The sequence below is a fragment of the Lagenorhynchus albirostris genome, chromosome 4 (genome assembly GCF_949774975.1).
Source record: "Lagenorhynchus albirostris chromosome 4, mLagAlb1.1, whole genome shotgun sequence".
Classification (NCBI taxonomy): domain Eukaryota; kingdom Metazoa; phylum Chordata; class Mammalia; order Artiodactyla; family Delphinidae; genus Lagenorhynchus; species Lagenorhynchus albirostris.
Window position 1 is genome coordinate 77,331,918 of NC_083098.1, and position 19,587 is coordinate 77,351,504.

A 19,587-nucleotide genomic window follows, 5' to 3' on the forward strand; every position below is an offset into this window, starting at 1 on the left:
TGAGACCTATTTTCTTTTGTGTATATGTGGTTTCAAAAAGAGACAGTGGCTAGTTCTTTCTTTTACTTACTTAGATTTTTACATGCGATACCCCTCTACCCGAAACAGATGCTTTATCTTCCTCTGAAAAGCAACATTTTTAAGTTCATCATCATGTGGAATTCTGGCGCCATCCTTTCCTGACCCATCCCCATCACCCTCAAATCCATGGATAAAATTTCTTCCTTGCATGAAACACCAAAATACATTAGCACTGGCATTTTGAATCTCCAGCTGTTTGTGCTAACTGAATGACTCCCTACTGGTCAAGCTAATAAAGACTACCATGGGGTCCATCATGGCAGAACAGGGGTCTTGGTTTTAAAAGTTTTATCATTCTCTCAACCTATCAACCTCAGTGCTATCCTGAATATAAGCTTCCCATTTCTCTCTCAATTTCTTTTGCCAACTTACAGAATGTGTTTGACTAATAGGAAATGAACTTATGTTCAAATATCTAAAATTCTTTAGTGACCCAGCTGCCAATATTTTAAAGCTGTTCAAATTAAATACTTAAAAACAGACTTCACCATGAAAAATGAGAAGCCTGCTGAAGAAGTTTTAGTCTGGTAATAGTCGAATAAAAACCAAAATAAGTGATTTCCAAGATATACATAAGGGCCATCATAGAGCAAGTGTTTAACAGCTTAGAGTCATATGCAGTAGGTTTCATTTGTTACCAAAAAGGCAAAAAATTGATGTCAGGCAGAATCTAAAAGGGGCAGTATTTTCAAAGGATGTTTTGAAACAGTTAGTTTAAAGTGGATCGACTTAAGTAGGATTCAGTAGGCTATAATTTCCCACCACATAATAGGCTACTGTGTCAATTAACAGTAACAATACAACTGTCATTACCAGAGATTTTGTAAGGTAAGTGCATAGATTTCCCTCCCCGGTTTTATTGTATGGTTTTGTTCCAGGTTGTAAGCACTGAGGTGGTGTTATTTATATCAAGAATAAACACGCATACTACTTGCTCTTTCCCATCGTGGAAACCTGTTAATAAAAACAAGAACTCTTAGTTCTGTAACAGATGACAGCATGTGAAGAAGTTGGCTTCAATAGCAAAGGCTATCTTTCCTGAGCCAGGAGTTATAAAGTTTAGAAAGATTGTACAACTGATATTAAGCCCTTTTGGCAATCAAAACAAACACACAGAAGTCCGATGTGTCAATGCAACATGATGGATGCATGGTGTAACACTAACTTGTGGTGGTGATATGTGAGCTACACCCAAAACTTAAGATTAAACAAAATAATTTTTCTAATGAATCTGCAAAAATAACTTATAGGATTCTTCCAAATTTAGGTATCATGTTTTAAATCTCTAGCCCAGGTTTCTTCCCACCCTGCCCCCCCGCCATCTCAATCTAGTTTCCTGGAGAACTAGTGAAACACTAGTGAAACATTTTAGATAAGTAGTCAGAATATTACTTCTCATTAACACAAATATTTATTGATACTATTTATACAGTAAATTAGGTTGAATGTGAAGTTTTGAATAGCTTAAATTCACCAGTTTCTTGTGCACAAAGGTACTCTCTCATTTACAAATGGGCATTTCTCTTTGGCATCCATTAGTTTTTTGCCCAGATATTGGCCTCTGTCAAATATTAAAAAATCAACCTAGTTTCTATTAAACAAAACTAAAAGTGATTCCGTGGAGAGTGATTGTATGATTACCAAACACATCTGATGTTAAATGTCATTAAAGTGCTGCTTGATCATCTCTGTCAGTTTGTGCTAATTAAGACAGAGAGGGCTGGGATTTTACAAATCCCAAGAGTCTTATCTGAACAGTCTGCATATAAAAGTTGTCTCTTAGCCTGGTGAAGGGGTATCCATGAAGCTGTGGACTCTGCATTCTTGTCTTTGTTGGTCAATAACAGCCATCTTTCCAACTGTCATCTTTCATGCTACTGTAGGTTTTAGGAGCTGGCAAGGATCTGAAATAAAGCAATTTATAAAGTGATTTGCAAGTTTTAATGGAACATTACCATTTTATCTTCCATATGTATTAATTACTTTGCAGGTGGCATCACGATCCAATGTTCTAGGGCACTGCTGAGATCAAAGCTCTAAACAGCTATCAGCGCAACCATCCCACACTCAACATGTCTACAACTTTCAAGTTTCACTGGGCATCAGGTGACTGCACTAACTTCTTTTTTGTTAACATAGCCACTTGAGTAAGAGAAAAGATTGTCTTGTCTTTTCCAACTGAATGGATCACCAAGCTTATTATTTACTTATTTATTTGAGGGGCAAATTAATGAATGTGATATTAGAGGTGTAGTGTCACCATCATGAGAGAGGCAGAATGGGACAGTGCTTAAAAGGACTCTGAAGTCAGACATACTTAGAACTGAAGGTCTTACTAGCTGAAGTCTTAGGTAAATTACTTAACCTCATTAAATTTTAATATTCTCCTCTGAAAAATAGGCATAATAACAGTACCTACATGTTTAAAGCTATTGTAAAAACTAAATAAGGTACAGATATGTTATTTAGCATAGTACGTAGCAAAAAGCTGTTATACTCTATTGAATTCAGAAATGTAATATGTTATCTTAGAATAAAAGAGGTACGGGTAATTCAGTTTCAATGCTTACAGCACAAAAGCACTTTTTTCATGCAAATAAATATTTCAAGTTTAATTATATTTGACACCTAAGTTTACTGATAGTGGTAAGCACATTTCTGAAAGGTAAATGAAGACTACAGATACATGGTTCCAAACCTGGCTAGGCTCAGAATCACCTGAAGATTAAACAAACAAATTTAAAAACAGCATACTTACAGATTTTGGGCTTCATACCAGATCTACTCTCTGTGGGTAAAACTTAGGCCTCTATATTTATATAAATTCCACAGAAGATTCTGAATTGTAGTGAGGTTTGAAAACCACCCTCCTGGATTACATACTCAGACCTGATGGCTAGAAGTTTTATCTTAAATCTCATTCTAGGTTCTATTATGCTTTTAGTATCTTTATTGAATATCAATATATTCAAAATGAACAAATACCACATCCAAATGAAGTGGTTCTAACAATTTTTTCTAGAAGTTCACCAAGATACTTAGTCATGTTAGGCATCTGGGCAAATTTAACCTGTACCAAAGTGATATAATACCCCAATGTCCCAAGTGAGAATTTCTTAAGTAAGGAAAGTAATGTTTTATTCAAATTGTACTAAGATGCTAGTGGGAACCCACTAGGACTCTTGATCTTCACTATCAAATGCAGAGATGAGGATAATTCCAGTCTACCCACTTCCCTATGCTCAAGAAGATCAAAGCAGGGCATTTGCCACTTACCTGCGAACAGGCTGTGCAAGTTTGCTGCGAGGCACTGGTATACCCCCAGCAGAAGGGGCACTGGGTCTGGGCAAGCCACTTCTCATCACAGTTGTCCCTGCAGGTCTGGTTAGAGTAGTGCTGTTGATATTGCTGGGAGGATTTGCTGGGACTGTGTTCTGAACCATGGGAGGCCCAGGTGAGGAGGTGGTTTGCATGAGTTGTGTTGTTTCTTGGCTACCAGGAGAACCAGAGCCATGGTTACTAAATGCTTTTACTGGTTGCCGGAGAGCCAAAGGAGATGGTGCTGCAGGGGAGCGGAATTTGCCTGGAGAAGGTACTGTAGAATGGCAAAGAAAAATCAATGTTTTCAGTGGAAACCAAGTGCAAGTGAAACCACTGCTTTATGACTGGGCACCAGTACATCTGTATTCATGAAAACTCACTCTACAGAAATGCAAGGAATAAAGAATATTTCTAGGGAGATAGATAGATAGATAGATCGATCACTGGTAGCTCTTAAATAACCAAGTCCTTACTCAGAGGATTGCAACTATCCTTGACAACGTGTTTTAACTAGATCAGCTAGGAATCTACAAAACCAGAAAAGGCACTGCAGCATTCTGTTTTACTGTGGAAACCAACCTGAGCCATATTCTAGAGGTGAAAAAAATGCTGACTACTAGGCAGCTGACTGGAATTTGAAACACACTTTCCCCTCAAAGAAACATTCATGTAAACATGTATCAAGTATCTGGAGAGTGTACCTCCAAGTCCTGCATCATATAGTTACATACAAGTTACATCCAAGTCCTGTAACTTATAATTTAGAAACTAAACCTGCTTCTATTGTTGTGCTTCACCAAGTAGGGAAGTTATAAATCTAGTTAGGGGCATATCAAGAGGTATATGAAGTCACAGGATAAAGATGGTACATTTTGCTGGAATGTCAATTCTACTAAGTGGTTATTTAAAATACATGTTGAAACAAATAATGATATATGAAAGAATTAAATGTACAATTTGCATTAACTTTTAAGTCAAAATAAGACTTCAAATAAATTTTATTCTTGTAGTGGTCCCTTAGCATTGTAAGTTCAGATGTCCTGGGGGACATTCATCCTTTCCTGTTTATCCTATTTGGATAAATCATCTCTGGAAGGTTTCTTCAAATGCCCATGAATGGCTATATACAATATAAATAAAAAATATTACCTTAACATGCTTTACCTAGCAAAGAACTCTGGGGTGAGGTTCAGAGTGAATTGGGCGGGGGGGAGAGGAAGGGAGGAGAGTGCAGGGGAGAAATGAATCAGAGTCACCATATTCTCTCTCAACCTCCATTAGTTTGCCAAGGATATGAGTAGAGGAAAGTTTGACTGTGTGTCAGAATCCGTAGAAACTTTAAAAAAAGGTTGGCGGGGTGAGGGGGGAGCCCAGGCACCACCCCTAGAGAATCTAGTCTGGAATGGAAATCAAGATATTTATTTTAAAACCACCATAGGCACTTCCAACCATGTTGACAAAAACAGGACAGGGCTTACCCAGTTAAGATACATAAGAACAGTTTTCAAATATTGGACAACAGGCAGTACGGGACTGTAATCCCTGAGAGAGGGAAAATAAATGTGGTGAGCTCTACTGGCACCCTGGCTTATTTTTTTTTGGGGGGGGGCTTGGATTATAGAGTAAGGAGGAGGATCCAGAGTAGATCAAAGTTATCTTGCTGACTTGAGAAGACTAAACTTGGAATCTGAGGGGAAGATTACCTTAGAGGAGGGAGGTGCTCCAGAAGACCTATATAACTCAGCTTAGAGGTCTGCTTGAACCTTTGCTGGAATATTGAGCTGTGCATGCACCAAGTGAAGCTCCATGACACTGGGCAAAGGAGGCCTGGAGCACTGTAAACTGAACAGTTTCCAAAGCTCATACAGGACTAGGAAACATCTGAGTTTCAACCAATTAGATCAGAGAATCCTTGTCAAACACCCAGGGCAATCAGGGGACACTCCAAAAGGAATAAACTAGTTCTAGAATAAAGCTACCCCAAATCCACTCAAACAAAACTTAAAAACAAGCCACTAAAACAGGGGTCAGCAAGCTACCACCATGGGAAAGTAAAATGCTTTTTTTAAAAAATTTTTATTAGAATATGGTAAAACTCATGTGTTTCTATATTGTCTATGGCTGCTTTCCAGCTACAAGAGTAGCTGAAAATTTACAACAGAGACCGTATCACCCACAATCCTAAAATATTTACTATTGGGCCCTTTAAGAAAACGTTTGCTGATCCCTGCTATAAAGGATTAAACTAACCCATAAAAAACTTACCTGTTTATCACAACAAAGTCTACACGATTTAAAATAAGGTAACAAAATCCAGCACAGAACATAAAACTTCACAATGTCCACTAACCAATAAAAAATTAGTAGACATATAAAGAAATAGTAAAATGATAACCAAAACTAGGATAAAAATTAGTCAAGAGAAACAGATTAAGAAGTCACAGGAATGACTGAATTACCACGCAAGGACTTTAAAAAGAACTATTACACATATGCTTAAGGATATAAAAAATATATATAAATATGAGGTAATAAAAGATTTTTTAAAGAGCTAGATAGAACTTTTAAAAAAAACATTTTTTCTATTATTATTGTTATTATTATTAGCCATGCCCTAAAGCTTGCAGGATCTTAGTTCCCGAACAGGGATTGAACCTGGGCCCCCTGCAGTGGAAGCATAGAGTTCTAACCACTGGACCGCCAGGGAATTCCCAATAGAACTTTTAAAGATGAAAAACTTATAATATATTCCAAGTGCTAAGTTCACTGGATGGGAATTAATAACAATTTAGATGTTGCAGAAGAAGAGGTAGCTGAAGACATAACAATAAGAATTATCTAAACTAAAGCATACAGAGAATAAAGACTCAAAAAAGAAATGAAAAAGACTCAAAAAAGAAATGATAAAGCCTTACTGATCTACACGTCAAAATCATGTGGTCTAATACATGCAACTGGAGTCCCAGATGAAAGGGGTTATAAGTGGGACAGAAAAGATTTGAAGAATGGCTGAAAATCTTCCAAATTTGATGATAACTATAAACTCAAGTATCTAAGTAGTTTAAAAAACAAACTTTTTTTTTTTTTCTGACACCGACCTACTGGAGAATGGACTTGAGGATATGGGAAGGTGGAAGGGTAAGCTGCGACAAAGCGAGAGAGAGGCATGAACATATATACACTACCAAACGTAAGGTAGATAGCTAGTGGGAAGCAGCCGCATAGCACAGGGAGATCAGCTCGGTGCTTTGTGACCGCCTGGAGGGGTGGGATAGGGAGGGTGGGAGGGAGGGAGACGCAAGAGGGAAGAGATATGGGAACATATGCATATGTATAACTGATTCACTTTGTTATAAAGCAGAAACTAACACACCATTGTAAAGCAATTATACTCTAATAAAGATGTAAAAAAAACAACTCAGACTTCGATCCAGAGTTCTATATCCAGCAAAATTATCATTCAAAACTAACATCAAAGTAAAGACTTTTAAAGACAAACAAAATCTGAGAATATTTGTTGCCAGCAAGTCTTTCACTAACAGAAATACTAAAGGAAGTTCTTCAGGCAGAAGGAAAATGATACCAAATGGTAACCCTGATCTGCATAAAGCAATGAACAGTGCCAGGAATGGTAAATATTTTGGGAAACATAAAAGATCTTTAATAAATCATTTTTAATTTCACTAAAAGATAACTCTGTAAAATAAAACTAATAAAAACATTCTCTGTGATTTAATATATATAAAGAGAGTAAAAGTAAATGATAAATGTGGCACAAAAAATAGGAAGGAATGGAAATATACTGTTCTGAGGTTCTTACATTGTAAGTGAAGTGGTATATTACTTGAAGATAACTGTAATAAGTTAAATATGTACACTGCACAATCTAAAGCAACCACTTAATAAAAAGAAAAAAAAAAAGATAGAAAGTAAGCCAACCATGAAAATAAAATGTAATATATAAAAAGTACTCAGATATTCCAAAAGACTGAAAGCAAAGGAGAAGAGGAACAAAAATCTGAAGAGACAAAGAAAACAAGTTGTGAGACAGATTTTAAACCAACCATATTAATAACTGCATTAAACGTGAATAGTGATCACTCCAATTAAAAGGTAAATATTGCCAGTATGGACAAAAAAGCAAGAGCAACATGCTATCTAAAAGAAACACATTTTAGATATAAAGACACAGGTTAAAAGTAAAAAGACAGAAAAAGTTACCTTATACAAAACCGATTATGAAAAAGATGGAGTGCTTACAATATCAGAAAGCAATTACCATCAGAGATAGAGTTCATAAAGTTAAAGGGGTCGATTCAGCAAGAGGACATAAGAATACTAGCTATGTATACCCCAAAACAAATATACAAAACACATGAAACAGACATAACTGAAAGGAACTAAAAAAGTCCAGAATTAGTTAGATATTTCAACACTCCTTAGTAATAGATGAAACAAATAGGTAGAAAATCAGAAAGGACAAAGACATGACCAACACCATCAATCAAGCTGACCTGACATTTATAGAACACTCCATTCAATTGGACACAGCTCAAATGTCCATCAGCAGGTGAATAGGTAAACAAATTGTGGTATATCCATACAACAGAATACCACTCAGCAACAAAGAGGAGAAAACTGCTGATAAAACAAGGATGATTCTCAAAAATTTGGCAAATCTAACTTATGGTAACTAAGCACAAATCAGATATTTGCCTGAGGCTGGGAGAACTGACTGGGAGGAAGTACAAAAAAAACTTTGGGGGATGATGTAAATGTTCGATAACTTTACTGGGCTGGCTGCATGAATGTATGCTCTTGTAATTAAATTTGTGCATTTAAAATTCCACCTGAGTAAAGCTGATTAAAAAAAACAAAACTCCAGGACTTCCCTTGTGGTCTAGTGGTTAAGACTCTGTGCTTCCCCATGCTTCCACTGCAGTGGGTGCAGGTTCAATCCCTGGTTGGGGAAGTTCTGGATGCTGCAGGGTGCAGCCAAAAAAAAAAAAAAAAAAACCAAAAAACCCCCCAAAACTCCATAAGGTGCTCTAAAGTAAGGCCATAATTGAGAATAATTATGAACCAATTGTATCTTGAATCAATTATATCCAACAAACTGTTACAGTCTCTTCTGGTAGAAAACTGAAGACAAGATGTCCACAGGATCCAAGTACCCTGAATTGCAAATTCCATGATCTTCACAGAAGTTGTTTTTTTTTTTTTACCTTACATAATCCATCTTCCCCTTTCTATAGGTGTCTATGAAAGTGTTTTCTCAATTCTATTCCCTACAGTCCCACTTTTGTCTCTGCCCAAGTTGTTTCACTGTCTTCCTGGAAGCTCACTGAATAACTGAGACTCTATGTCTAAGTTATCCTCTAGCCATTATCTAAGGGTGGTGCCTAGACCTGCTCCTTCCAGTACCAACTCCAGAAAAGCCACCTTCAGTCCTAGTTTTTTTTACCATACTTGGCAGCCTTTTGACTGGGATTTTGTTTTGGTGGGGATGCAGGTTTCAGATAGGAGGCAAGAACAGTAAAGTTCAGAGGAGGATCACTGAGTTTCAAGGAGTATTTTGGAAAAGTCTGGAGAGCTGGGGATAGACAGAAATGAGGTCAGGTTAAGAGATTCACTAAGACATTGTGAACGACAATCTAGTAGGCGAGAGACGACCAAGGAGTCCTAGGCTTCTTTCTTATGGTGACTGATGTAGAGGGTATGGTGAAATTAGGCAGATCATCTTGATGAGTGTTTCATTTCTTTCTTTCTTTTTTTTTTTAACAGTATTTATTTGCTTGCGCCAGGTCTTAGTTGCAGCAGGCAGGCTCCTTAGTTGCGGCTCATGGGCTCCTTAGTTGTGGCATGTGAACTCTTAGTTGCCACATGCATGTGGGATCTAGTTCCCTGACCAAGGATCGAACCCGGGCCCCCTGCATTGGGAGCACAGAGTCTTAACCACTGCGCCACCAGGGAAGTCCCTGAGAGTGCTTCATTTCTACATCACAGCTTTATAAATACTGGAATATATCTATAATGTTTGGAATGTCTCACCAAAGCTTATCTTGAAAATAGGCTTTGTGAAAGCCTTTTCCTCTGGAAAAGCTTCTGACCACCATTTTAACTATTAATAGTTATGCCAGGGAAATGGTTGTCTCCTGAAATTTTTTAAGAACGTGAATCTCAGACTTCCACTTGGAAAATGGAATAGATGAACTTTCCCCTATTTCTCCCAGTAAGTATAATTTAAGACCTTGGACACTGTATATAAAACAGACATAAGACTGAAACATGGAGAGAAGAAGAAACACTACCCAGGAACCTTGAGATCTGAGGGATGACATGGTAATGAGTTCCCAGGATTTTCTTTTGCCTCATATATCCCAGATTAAAGCTGAAGAAGGCAGCAACCCAAAAAGACCTTTGGGTATGACAGACCAAAAACAAATCTGCTCTCTCTAGCCAAAGGACTAGGAAGAAAACTTTTAGATAACTGCTCTGCTCCAGCCAAACACCACAGAAAAAACTGTGGCACTACTGTCACCAATGCCAACAAAGGCTAGTGGGGAGCCTGGACTTCTATCCTTTTGAGACTGAACAAGGCCTACAAACACCTTATCCAGGGAGGTAAGAGAGAAGGAAGTAATGAGGTGCTCTTTTCCCTCCTCTTGGGTTGGTGTCAGAGGAGGACTAATGGAGAGTCAGGACTTTCATGATTGCTCACTGGTAGTAAGACCACCCTCAACACAGTTTCAGTGGAGACCATATGGGGAGCCAAAATTTCTACCTCCACCCAGTCGGTCCCTCCCCATTGGGTGTCAACAGGAACTGAGTGGGGAACCTGGGCGTCTATTCCCATAGCAGTAATGAAATCCCCTGCCCCATATCCACCAAATGCCTGAGTGGTGTCAGAGAAAGACATACCCTTTCATAAAAGGGTAGGTTTAAATAAGATCTAGACTCTCATAATCTGAAAATGTCCAGATTTCAATTTTTAAAAAAATTCATCATACCAAGAACCAGGAAGATCTTAAACTAAATAAAGAAATACAATCAAGAGATGTGAACACCAAGATGACAGAGACATTAGAATTATTTGACAAAGATCTTAAAGTAGCTATCACATATAAGGAATCTAAAACAACAGTACTGAAGAACCTAGTGGCAGGGCAGTAATAAAGACACAGATGTAGAGAACAGACTTGAGAACACAGGGAGGGAAGGGGAAGCTGGGACAAAGTGAGAGAGTAGCACTGACAAATATACACTACCAAATGTAAAATAGGTGGCTAGTGGGAAGCTGCTGCATAGCACAGGGAGATCAGCTCGGTGCTTTGTGACCACCTAGAGGGGTGGGATAGGAAGGGTGGGAGGGAGGCGATATGGGGATACATGTATACATATAGCTGATTCACTTTGTTGTACAGCATAAACTAACATAACATTGTAAAGCAATTATACTCCAATAAAGATATTTAAAAAAAATAAAGTAGCTATCATAAAATTTTTTGAATGAGTAATTCTTAACACTTGAAATATGCAAAAATACAAAGTCTCAACAAATAAATAGAAGACACAGAGAATCGGGAATCAAATGTAAATTTTAAAACTTAAAAATGCATTAACCAAAATAAAAAATTCAGTGGATGAGCTCAGTAGCAGAATGGGGGCTGGGGGAACGCCAGTGAACTGGAAGATAGAACAAAAGAAATTACCCAATTTGAACATAGAAAAAATAGACTTAAAAAAAAAAAAGCCTCCCAATGAAATAGAAATACAAGTGAAAATAAACAAATAGGACCTAATCAAACTTTACAAGCTTTTGTACAGCAAAGGAAACCATCAACAAAACAAAAAGACAGCCTACAGAATGGGAGAAAATATTTGCAGATGATGTGACTGACAAGGGCTTAATTTCCAAACTATACAAACAGCTCATACAGCTCAACAACAAAAAACAATTGAAACAACCCAATTGAAAAATGGGCAGAAGACCTAAATAGACATTTCTCCAAAGAAGACATACAGATGGCCAATAGGCACATGAAACGAAACTCAACATCGCTAATTATTAGAGAAATGCAAATCAAAACTACAATGAGGTACCACCTCACACTGGTCAGGGTCACAGGGTCATCATTAAAGAGTCCACAAATAACAAGTGCTGGAGAGGGTGTAGAGAAAAGGGAACCCTCCTACAGTATTTGTGGGAATGTAAGTTGGTGCAGCCACCTTGGAAAACAGTATGGAAGTTCCTCAAAAAACTAAAAATATATCTAGCATATGATCCAGCAATCCCACTCCTGGGCATATATCTGGATAAAACTACAATTCAAAAAGATACATGCACCCCTATATTTATAGCAGCACTATTCACAATAGCCAAGACATGGAAACAACCTAAATGTTCATCAACAAATGAATGGATAAACAAGATGTGTTAAATATATACAATGGAATACTACTCAGCTGTAAAAAAGAATGAAATAATGCCATTTCAGCAACATGGATGGACTTAGAGATTATCATACTAAGTACGATAATATAACTAAGTATGATAAGTATGATTATCAGAAAGAGAAACACAAATACCATATGATATTACTTATATGTGGAATCTAAAATATGACACAAATGAACCTATTTACGAAACATTAACAGACTCACAGACATACAGAAAAGACTGTGGCTGCCAAGGGAGAGGGCAGTAGGGGAGGGATGGATTGGGAGTTCGGGATTAGCAGATGCAAACCATTATATCTAGAATGTATAAACAACAAGGTCCTACTGTATAACACAAGGAACTACATTCAATATCCTGTGATAAACCATAATGAAGAAGAATTTTTAAAAGAATGTGTGTGTGTATATATATATAAGTGAATCACTCTGCTGTACAGTAGAAATTAACAAAACACTGTAAATCAACTACTTCAATAAAAAAAGAAAAAACTGAACAGAATTTTTTGGGACCTGTGGGACTACAAGAAAAGACCCACATTTTCTTGCCAATGGAGTACTGGGAGGAAAGGAGAAAGAGAGGACAAAAAGTACTGTGAGAAACAATGACTTCCCATATAAGAAAACTTCCCATATTTGTCAAAGGACATAAACCTGCAGATTCAAAAAACTAGGAGAACACCAACTAGGTAAATCCAAAGCAATCCATGCCAAGACACATCATAGTTATAAACTTCTGAAAATGAAACACAAGAAAAAACCTTGAAATCAGAGAAAGAAATAATACCTAACCTATAGGGGAAAATGAATTCTAACAACAGTGGATTTCGCATCATAGCCCTCAGAGGCCAGGAGAAAAGTAGCAAATATTTTTCAAGAGTTAAAAGAAATGTCAACCCAGAATCCTATACTCAGAGAAAATATCCCAGAAGAACTAAGGGAAAATCAAGACATTCTCAGACAAAAGAAAACCAACACAATTTGTGGCCAGCAGACTCCCCTCCCCCCCAAAATCCCCAGCTAAACAAATTCTATAAACAGAAAGAAAATGATAAAAACATGGAAACTTGGAATATCAGAAAAGAAGAAAGAACAAGGTAAGCAAAAATATGGGCAGACACATAGGATTTCCCTCTCCTTGAGTTTTCAAAATAATACGTGCAGGTTGAAGAAAAAATTATAACACTGATGTTGTTGAAATATTATTTAAAGAAAATATTTAAGACAATTATAAATGGGGTGAGGGTAAAGGTACATGAAAAAAGGTGAGGTTTGGGCTTCCCTGGTGGCACAGTAGTTGAGAGTCCGCCTGCCGATGCAGGGGACATGGGTTTGTGCTCTGTTCCGGGAAGATCCCACATGCTGCGGAGCGGCTAGGCCCATGAGCCATGGCTGCTGAGCCTGCGCGTCTGGAGCCTGTGCTCCACAACGGGAGAGGCCACAGCAGTGAGAGGCCCGCGTACCGCAAAAAAAAAAGGTAAGGTTTACATATTTGAACTGATAAAATGGTAATAACATCAACAGACTATGATATGTATATATGATGTTATGTATACATAATGTAATGCAACCACTACATATGCAAACATATGGACTAAAAAACACTATATATAAGTCAAAACGGAATTCTAAAGAATGTTCAAATAACCCACAGGAATGCAGGAAAAAGAAAATAGAGAAATGAAAAAGAGAAAAAACAATAAACAAATAAAATGGCAGACTTAAGCATATCAATAATTACATGAAATGTAAATGGTCCATCTACACCAATTATTAAGACAGAGATTTGGTAGAAATGCATTTAAAACATAACCTAAGTTTATGCTGTCTTTATGAAACTCACTTCAAATATAAAAATACGGCTTCCCTGGTGGCGCAGTGGTTGAGAGTCCACCTGCCAATGCAGGGGACACGGGTTCGTGCCCTGGTCCGGGAAGATCCCACATGCCGCGGAGCAGCTAGGCCCATGAGCCATGGCCACTGAGCCTGTGTGTCTAGAGCCTGTGCTCCACAACGGGAGAGGCCACAACAGTGAGAGGCCCGTGTACCAAAAAAAAAAAAAAAAATATATATATATATATATATATATAAAAATATAAATATAGGGAGGTTGAAAGTTAAGGGATGGAAAAAATATATCAAGCAAAGTATACAAAAGGAAAGCATGATGGTTATATTAACATCAGATAACGCAAAAGAAAATTATCAGGGACAAAGAGGGATAATACATAATGAAAGCAGGGTCAAATTACCAAGAAGGCAAAACAATCCTAAATGTGTATGTACTAAACAGAGCTGTAAAAATGTGAAGGATAAACTTACAGAACTGAAAGGAGAAACAGACAAATCCACAATAGTTGGAGACTTAAACATCCCCCTCTTAACAACTGATAGAACATGTAAGAACTCAACATCACCACCACCAACCACAGAATCTAACTGACATTTATAGAACAATCCACTAAACAACAGCAGAATATACATTCTTTTCAAGTGTCCACAGAATATAAGCCAAAATAAGACTATGCCCTGGGCCATAAAGTAAATTACAACAATTTTTTAAAAACTGAAATTACAAAGAGTACTTTCTCTGACCATAATACAATCAAACTAGAAATCAATAACTAAAAGGTAACAAAAAGATGAAAAAAATCACTTGAAAACTAAATGATATACTTCTCAATAGAAATTTTATAATACATGGAACGGAATAAAAATTAAAATACAAAATATCAAAGTTTGTGGGTCATAATTAGGAAAAAGAAAAGTCTTAAATCAGTAATCTAAGTTCCTACTTCAAAAAGCTAGAGAAAGTAAAATAAACTCAAAGCAAGCAGAAGATAATAAAGAGCACAAATCAATGAGACTGAATAAAGAAAAACAGAGAAATCAAAGAAATAAAGATTTCTTTCAAGAGGACAATAAAATTGACAAGCCTGACAAAATAAAAAGGAGAGAAAACACAAATTACCAATATCAGTAATGAAATCGGATATCACTGCAGACCCTGAAGACATCAAAAGGATCATAAGGGAGTACTAAGAACAATCCTACACACATTAATTTGACAATTTAGATGAAATGAACCGATTCTTCAAAAAACTAGCACGACTCATCTTGTATATAACAGATAAACTGAATGGCCATATAATTATTAAGGAAACTGATTTCATAATTCAAAACCCTCTGAAAGAGAAACCTCCAGGCCCAGATGGTTTTGCTGGAAAATTCTACCAAAGGTTTAAAGAAGAATTAACACCAATTCTATACACTCTCTATCAGAAAACAGAAGAGGAGGGAACACATCACAATTCATTTTATGGAAGTAGTATCACCAGTAGTACCAAAAACTACTGTGTCACTAGAGAGTGACAAAAAAGATAGTGTCAAAAAAGAAACCTATGGACCAATATCTGTCAGGAAAATAGACATAAACCTCCTTAACAAAATATTAGCAAACAGAACTCAGTGATACATAAAAAAAAATTATATACCATGATTGAGTGGGATTTATTCCAGGATGCAAAGTTGGTTCAGTATTTGAAAATCAATCCATGTAATCTACCACCATAACAGGCTAAAGAAGAAAAATCACATGAGCCTATTTATTGATGTAAAAAAAGTGTCTGACAAAATTTAACACATATTCATGACAAAATTTTCAGAAAAACAGGGAATAGGAACTTTAACTTGATAAAGAGCACCTACAAAAAATCTACAGCTAACATATTTAATGATGAAAGACCGAACGCTTCCCCTCTAAGATCAGGAACAAGGCAAGGATATAGGCTCTCACCACTCTTATGTAACACATGCTGGAAGTTCTAGCCAGTGCAATAAACAAGAAAAGGAAATAACGGACATATAGATTAGAAAGAAAGAAAGAAACTTTCTCCATGATTGTTTACAAAGAAAATCCCAAGGAATCTAAAAACAAAAGAACAAAAAAAACCTTCCAGAAATTTCGAGTTCAGGAAAGTCACAGGATGGAAGATTAACATACAAAAATCGATTGTATTTCTATACGCTGGCAGAAGATTAACATACAAAAATCGACTGTATTTCTATACGCTGGCAATAAATGCACGGAAATAAAAATTTTAAATGCAATACCATTTGCACTGCACCCCAAAAAAGAGAAAATAGATATACAGATGTAAATCTAATAAAACAAATCTCGGCAAATATCACAGGTTAGCTGCAAAGATCAAATGAGCAATGTGTAAGTAAACTGTTGGTAAAATGTAAAATATTATAGGATTTGTAAGGTGTATCATATCCATGCCTCCCTTATCTAAGGAAGATGGTGCTTTTCAGCCTGCTGCAGCTCAGTTATCTGGAAAGATATTCAACAATGTCACTCAGGACAGTCTCCTAAGCTGTCCTTATAAATTAACTAAAATATAGGGATTAAGTAAATTAGGCTCCATTACCCAAATTAATTATGACAGCAGGCTATAGTTTCTCTTTACTCATTGTGGATACCGAGAATTACACTTGAATCAAGGCACAAAATGAAGGAATGTTATCGGCTCCAAGCAAGAATTAGAATTCTATTTATAAAACTGAGATATGACTAAGAATGTTAACTGTGGTGTCTAAGTCATCTCTAAAATGGAATGGTGGGTGATATGAGGATTCTTAATTTTTCAATATTCATTTTTGTCTTTCAATAAGCATTTAATAAAAATGGTAAGTTTATTTTCTAATTAAGGCTTGTATAATTCAGCAGGCACTTTAAAATGGAGAAATTGAGTAAACTGTATACTGTTCTTAGCTTGATACTCACTGAATACAAAATGTTTTGCAAATAATATATCTCAATATTAAACACTATCTTGCAATATAAAAACTAGACACTTCAAGTGGTTATCTTCACAGTCATGTGTCAACCAAACTACAAATTACATTAATTGTATAATTTTTAAAAATATGTAAATATACAATAAATGCACAGTTTGCAATAAAAACACACACATTGCCAAACACTGGCTACCATGACTGATGGGGAGCAAAGTACATATGCCATTCAATTATTTAAAAAATAAAGACAAAAATACTTCCTTGTTGGGCTTCCCCGGTGGCGCAGTGGTTGAGAGTCCGCCTGCCGATGCAGGGGACATGGGCTTGTGCCCCGGTCTGAGAAGATCCCACGTGTCGTGGAGTGGCTGGGCCCATGAGCCATGGCTGCTGAGCCTGTGCGTCCGGAGCCTGTGCTCCGCAATGGGAGAGGCCGCAACAGTGAGAGGCCCGCGTACCGCAAAAAAAAAAAAAAAAAAAAAAACTTCCTTGTCAACTATCCCTTACTTTATAGGTATATCATTCCAGTCACTCAATGGTCTATGCACCATAAATGATGGCAACAGGTTACTGACATAATAAGGACTTTAAAATAACTTCTGGTTATTAAAGACCACAGAGATGAAGTAAATATGATTCTCTCATTACAGAGTTAAAGAATCCTTGTTAGGACTTCCCTGGTGGCGCAGTGGTTAAGAATCCACCTGCCAATGCACGGGACACGGGTTCAAGCCCTGATCTAGGAAGATCCCACATGCTGCGGAGCAGCTAAGCTTGTGCGCCAGAACTACTGAGCCTGTGCTCTAGAGCCCATGTGCCGCAACTACTGAGCCCATGAGCAGCAACTACTGAAACCCGTGTGCTCTAGGGTCCGCGTGCTGCAACTACTGAGCCCATGAGCAGCAACTACTGAAACCCATGTACTCTAGAGCCCGTGAGCCACAACTACTAAGCCTGAGCACCACAACTACTGAAGCCCACATGTTCTAGAGCCTGCGTGCCACAACTACTGAGCCCACGAGCCGCAAATGCTGAAACTGGTGTGCTCTAGGGCCCATGTGCTACAACTACTGAAGCCCGTGTGCCCAGAGCCTGTGCTCTGCAACAAGAGAAGCCACCACAATGAGAAGCTTGAGCACCACAACGAAGAGCAGTCCCCACTCATCACAACTAGAGAAAGCCCACGCGCAGCAACAAAGACCCAACACAGCCAAAAATAAATAAATAGATAAATAATTTTTTAAAAATCCTTGTTAAAAGAGATACTAGTAACTACTACAACCCTTCCACTTTACAGAGACGGAAAATTGCCACAACCACAGAAATCAACTGAGCAAATAAACAGGAAAGTCAGGACTTGAATTCAGGTCTCCTGATTCCCAGATTGGTGTTCTTTACCTCTCGGTAATACCAAAAGAGAAACACCTCTGGGAGTAGACATTAAAGTGTCTTTTTCGCCATTTTAATTTTCAACTAGACTCAGAAAGTTTATTTGTGGGGCTACTATCCTATGCAGGTTTTATAATATACAACACCAAGGCATATTAAGTTTGTAATGGCTGACAAGTAATCATAAAAAAACAAGACATAGAATCCCTTGATTTCTTCTTTCATTAGGGTACGGTACTTACCATTATTTTTATAAGCATATATTTATCAAGAGAATATTTATTATACATAAGAGGCAGAAGAAACCCCTGGGAACAGGTTTTGCTAGCTTTTCTTCCATACATACAAAAAGACTGACAGATAAGAATAAATAAGCTACCAGCAAACATCTGCAGCATTAGCAGCATTATTTACAACAGGTACAAAGTGAAAACAACTCAAATGTCCACCAACTGATGAATGGATAGACAAAATTTGTTTGAAAGAAGCCAGTTGCAAAGATCACATATTGTATGATTCCACTGATATGAAATGTTCAGAACAGGCAAATCCAGAATCAGAAAGATTAGTGGTTGCCAGTGACTGGAAGGAGTGGGGAATGGGAGTGACTGTTAATGGGCATGGTGTTTCTTATGGGGTGATGATAATCTCTAAAATCAGACAGTGGTTAACAGGTGCTCAACTCTGTGAATATACAGTTGACCTTTGAGCAATTCAGGGGGTTAGGGGTGCTGACCCTCTGCACACTGGAAAATCCACATATAACTTTGCAGTTGGCCCTCTACATGCATGGTTCTGCACCTGTGGATTCAACCAACTACAGATTGTGTAGTATTGTAGCACACACTTAGTGAAAAAAATTCGTGTATAAATGAACCCATACAGTTCAAACCCGTGTTGTTCAAGGGTCAACTGTACTAAAAAACACTGATTTATACACTTTAAAAGGATGAATTTTAAAACAGGGGAGGGGAGTAAAAGCAAGAAATCTCAGAAAATAAACAGCCATATATATATATTTTTTGCGGTACGCGGGCCTCTCACTGTTGTGGCCTCTCCCGTTGCGGAGCACAGGCTCCGGACACGCAGGCTCAGCGGCCATGGCTCACGGGCCCAGCCACTCCGCCAACAGCCATATTTTTGAACAGTTTCCTAAAACAAAAGAAGAGGGAGCACTAGAGCCATAAATTAGAAAATCTTAAACTCCCTTTCTAAACGTTTAGAAAAACCAATTTCACAGAAAAATGAGCAATAGAAAAAGAGTAAGGCAAAATCCCATATAAAGTTATTAAATAAAAAATAGAGAGAATAAGGAATAGAATAACATTCCTACTAATGGTGAAACCTTGCCAAATATGTCCACCATGCACACACACAAAAAGATGAAAATTACGAGATATGAAAGAACATAAATCAGAATGAATGAACACTCAAAAGGGAGGTGGTGGAACACAGAAAAGAATCAGACATAAAATAAATCATTTCAAAATGAAGTCTAAGACAGAAGGAATACAAGAGTCACCATACACAGGACCTTAT

At 37.4% G+C, this 19,587-nt stretch overlaps 1 protein-coding gene across 2 annotated transcripts in view; it reads right to left on the reverse strand.

The window, feature by feature from the left end:
- Positions 1-1,469: 1,469 nt before the first annotated feature.
- Positions 1,470-19,587, reverse strand: part of SLAIN2 (SLAIN motif family member 2) — a 79,151-nt gene continuing 61,033 nt past the window's right edge. For both annotated transcript variants that reach the window (XM_060148219.1, XM_060148218.1), the window contains 2 exons: positions 3,358-3,676; positions 1,470-1,985 (listed from right to left, as the gene is read on the reverse strand). In XM_060148219.1, the coding sequence (XP_060004202.1) occupies positions 1,919-1,985; positions 3,358-3,676 (386 nt within the window). In that variant the 3' untranslated portion in view covers positions 1,470-1,918. The remainder of the gene's footprint in view (positions 1,986-3,357; positions 3,677-19,587) is intronic.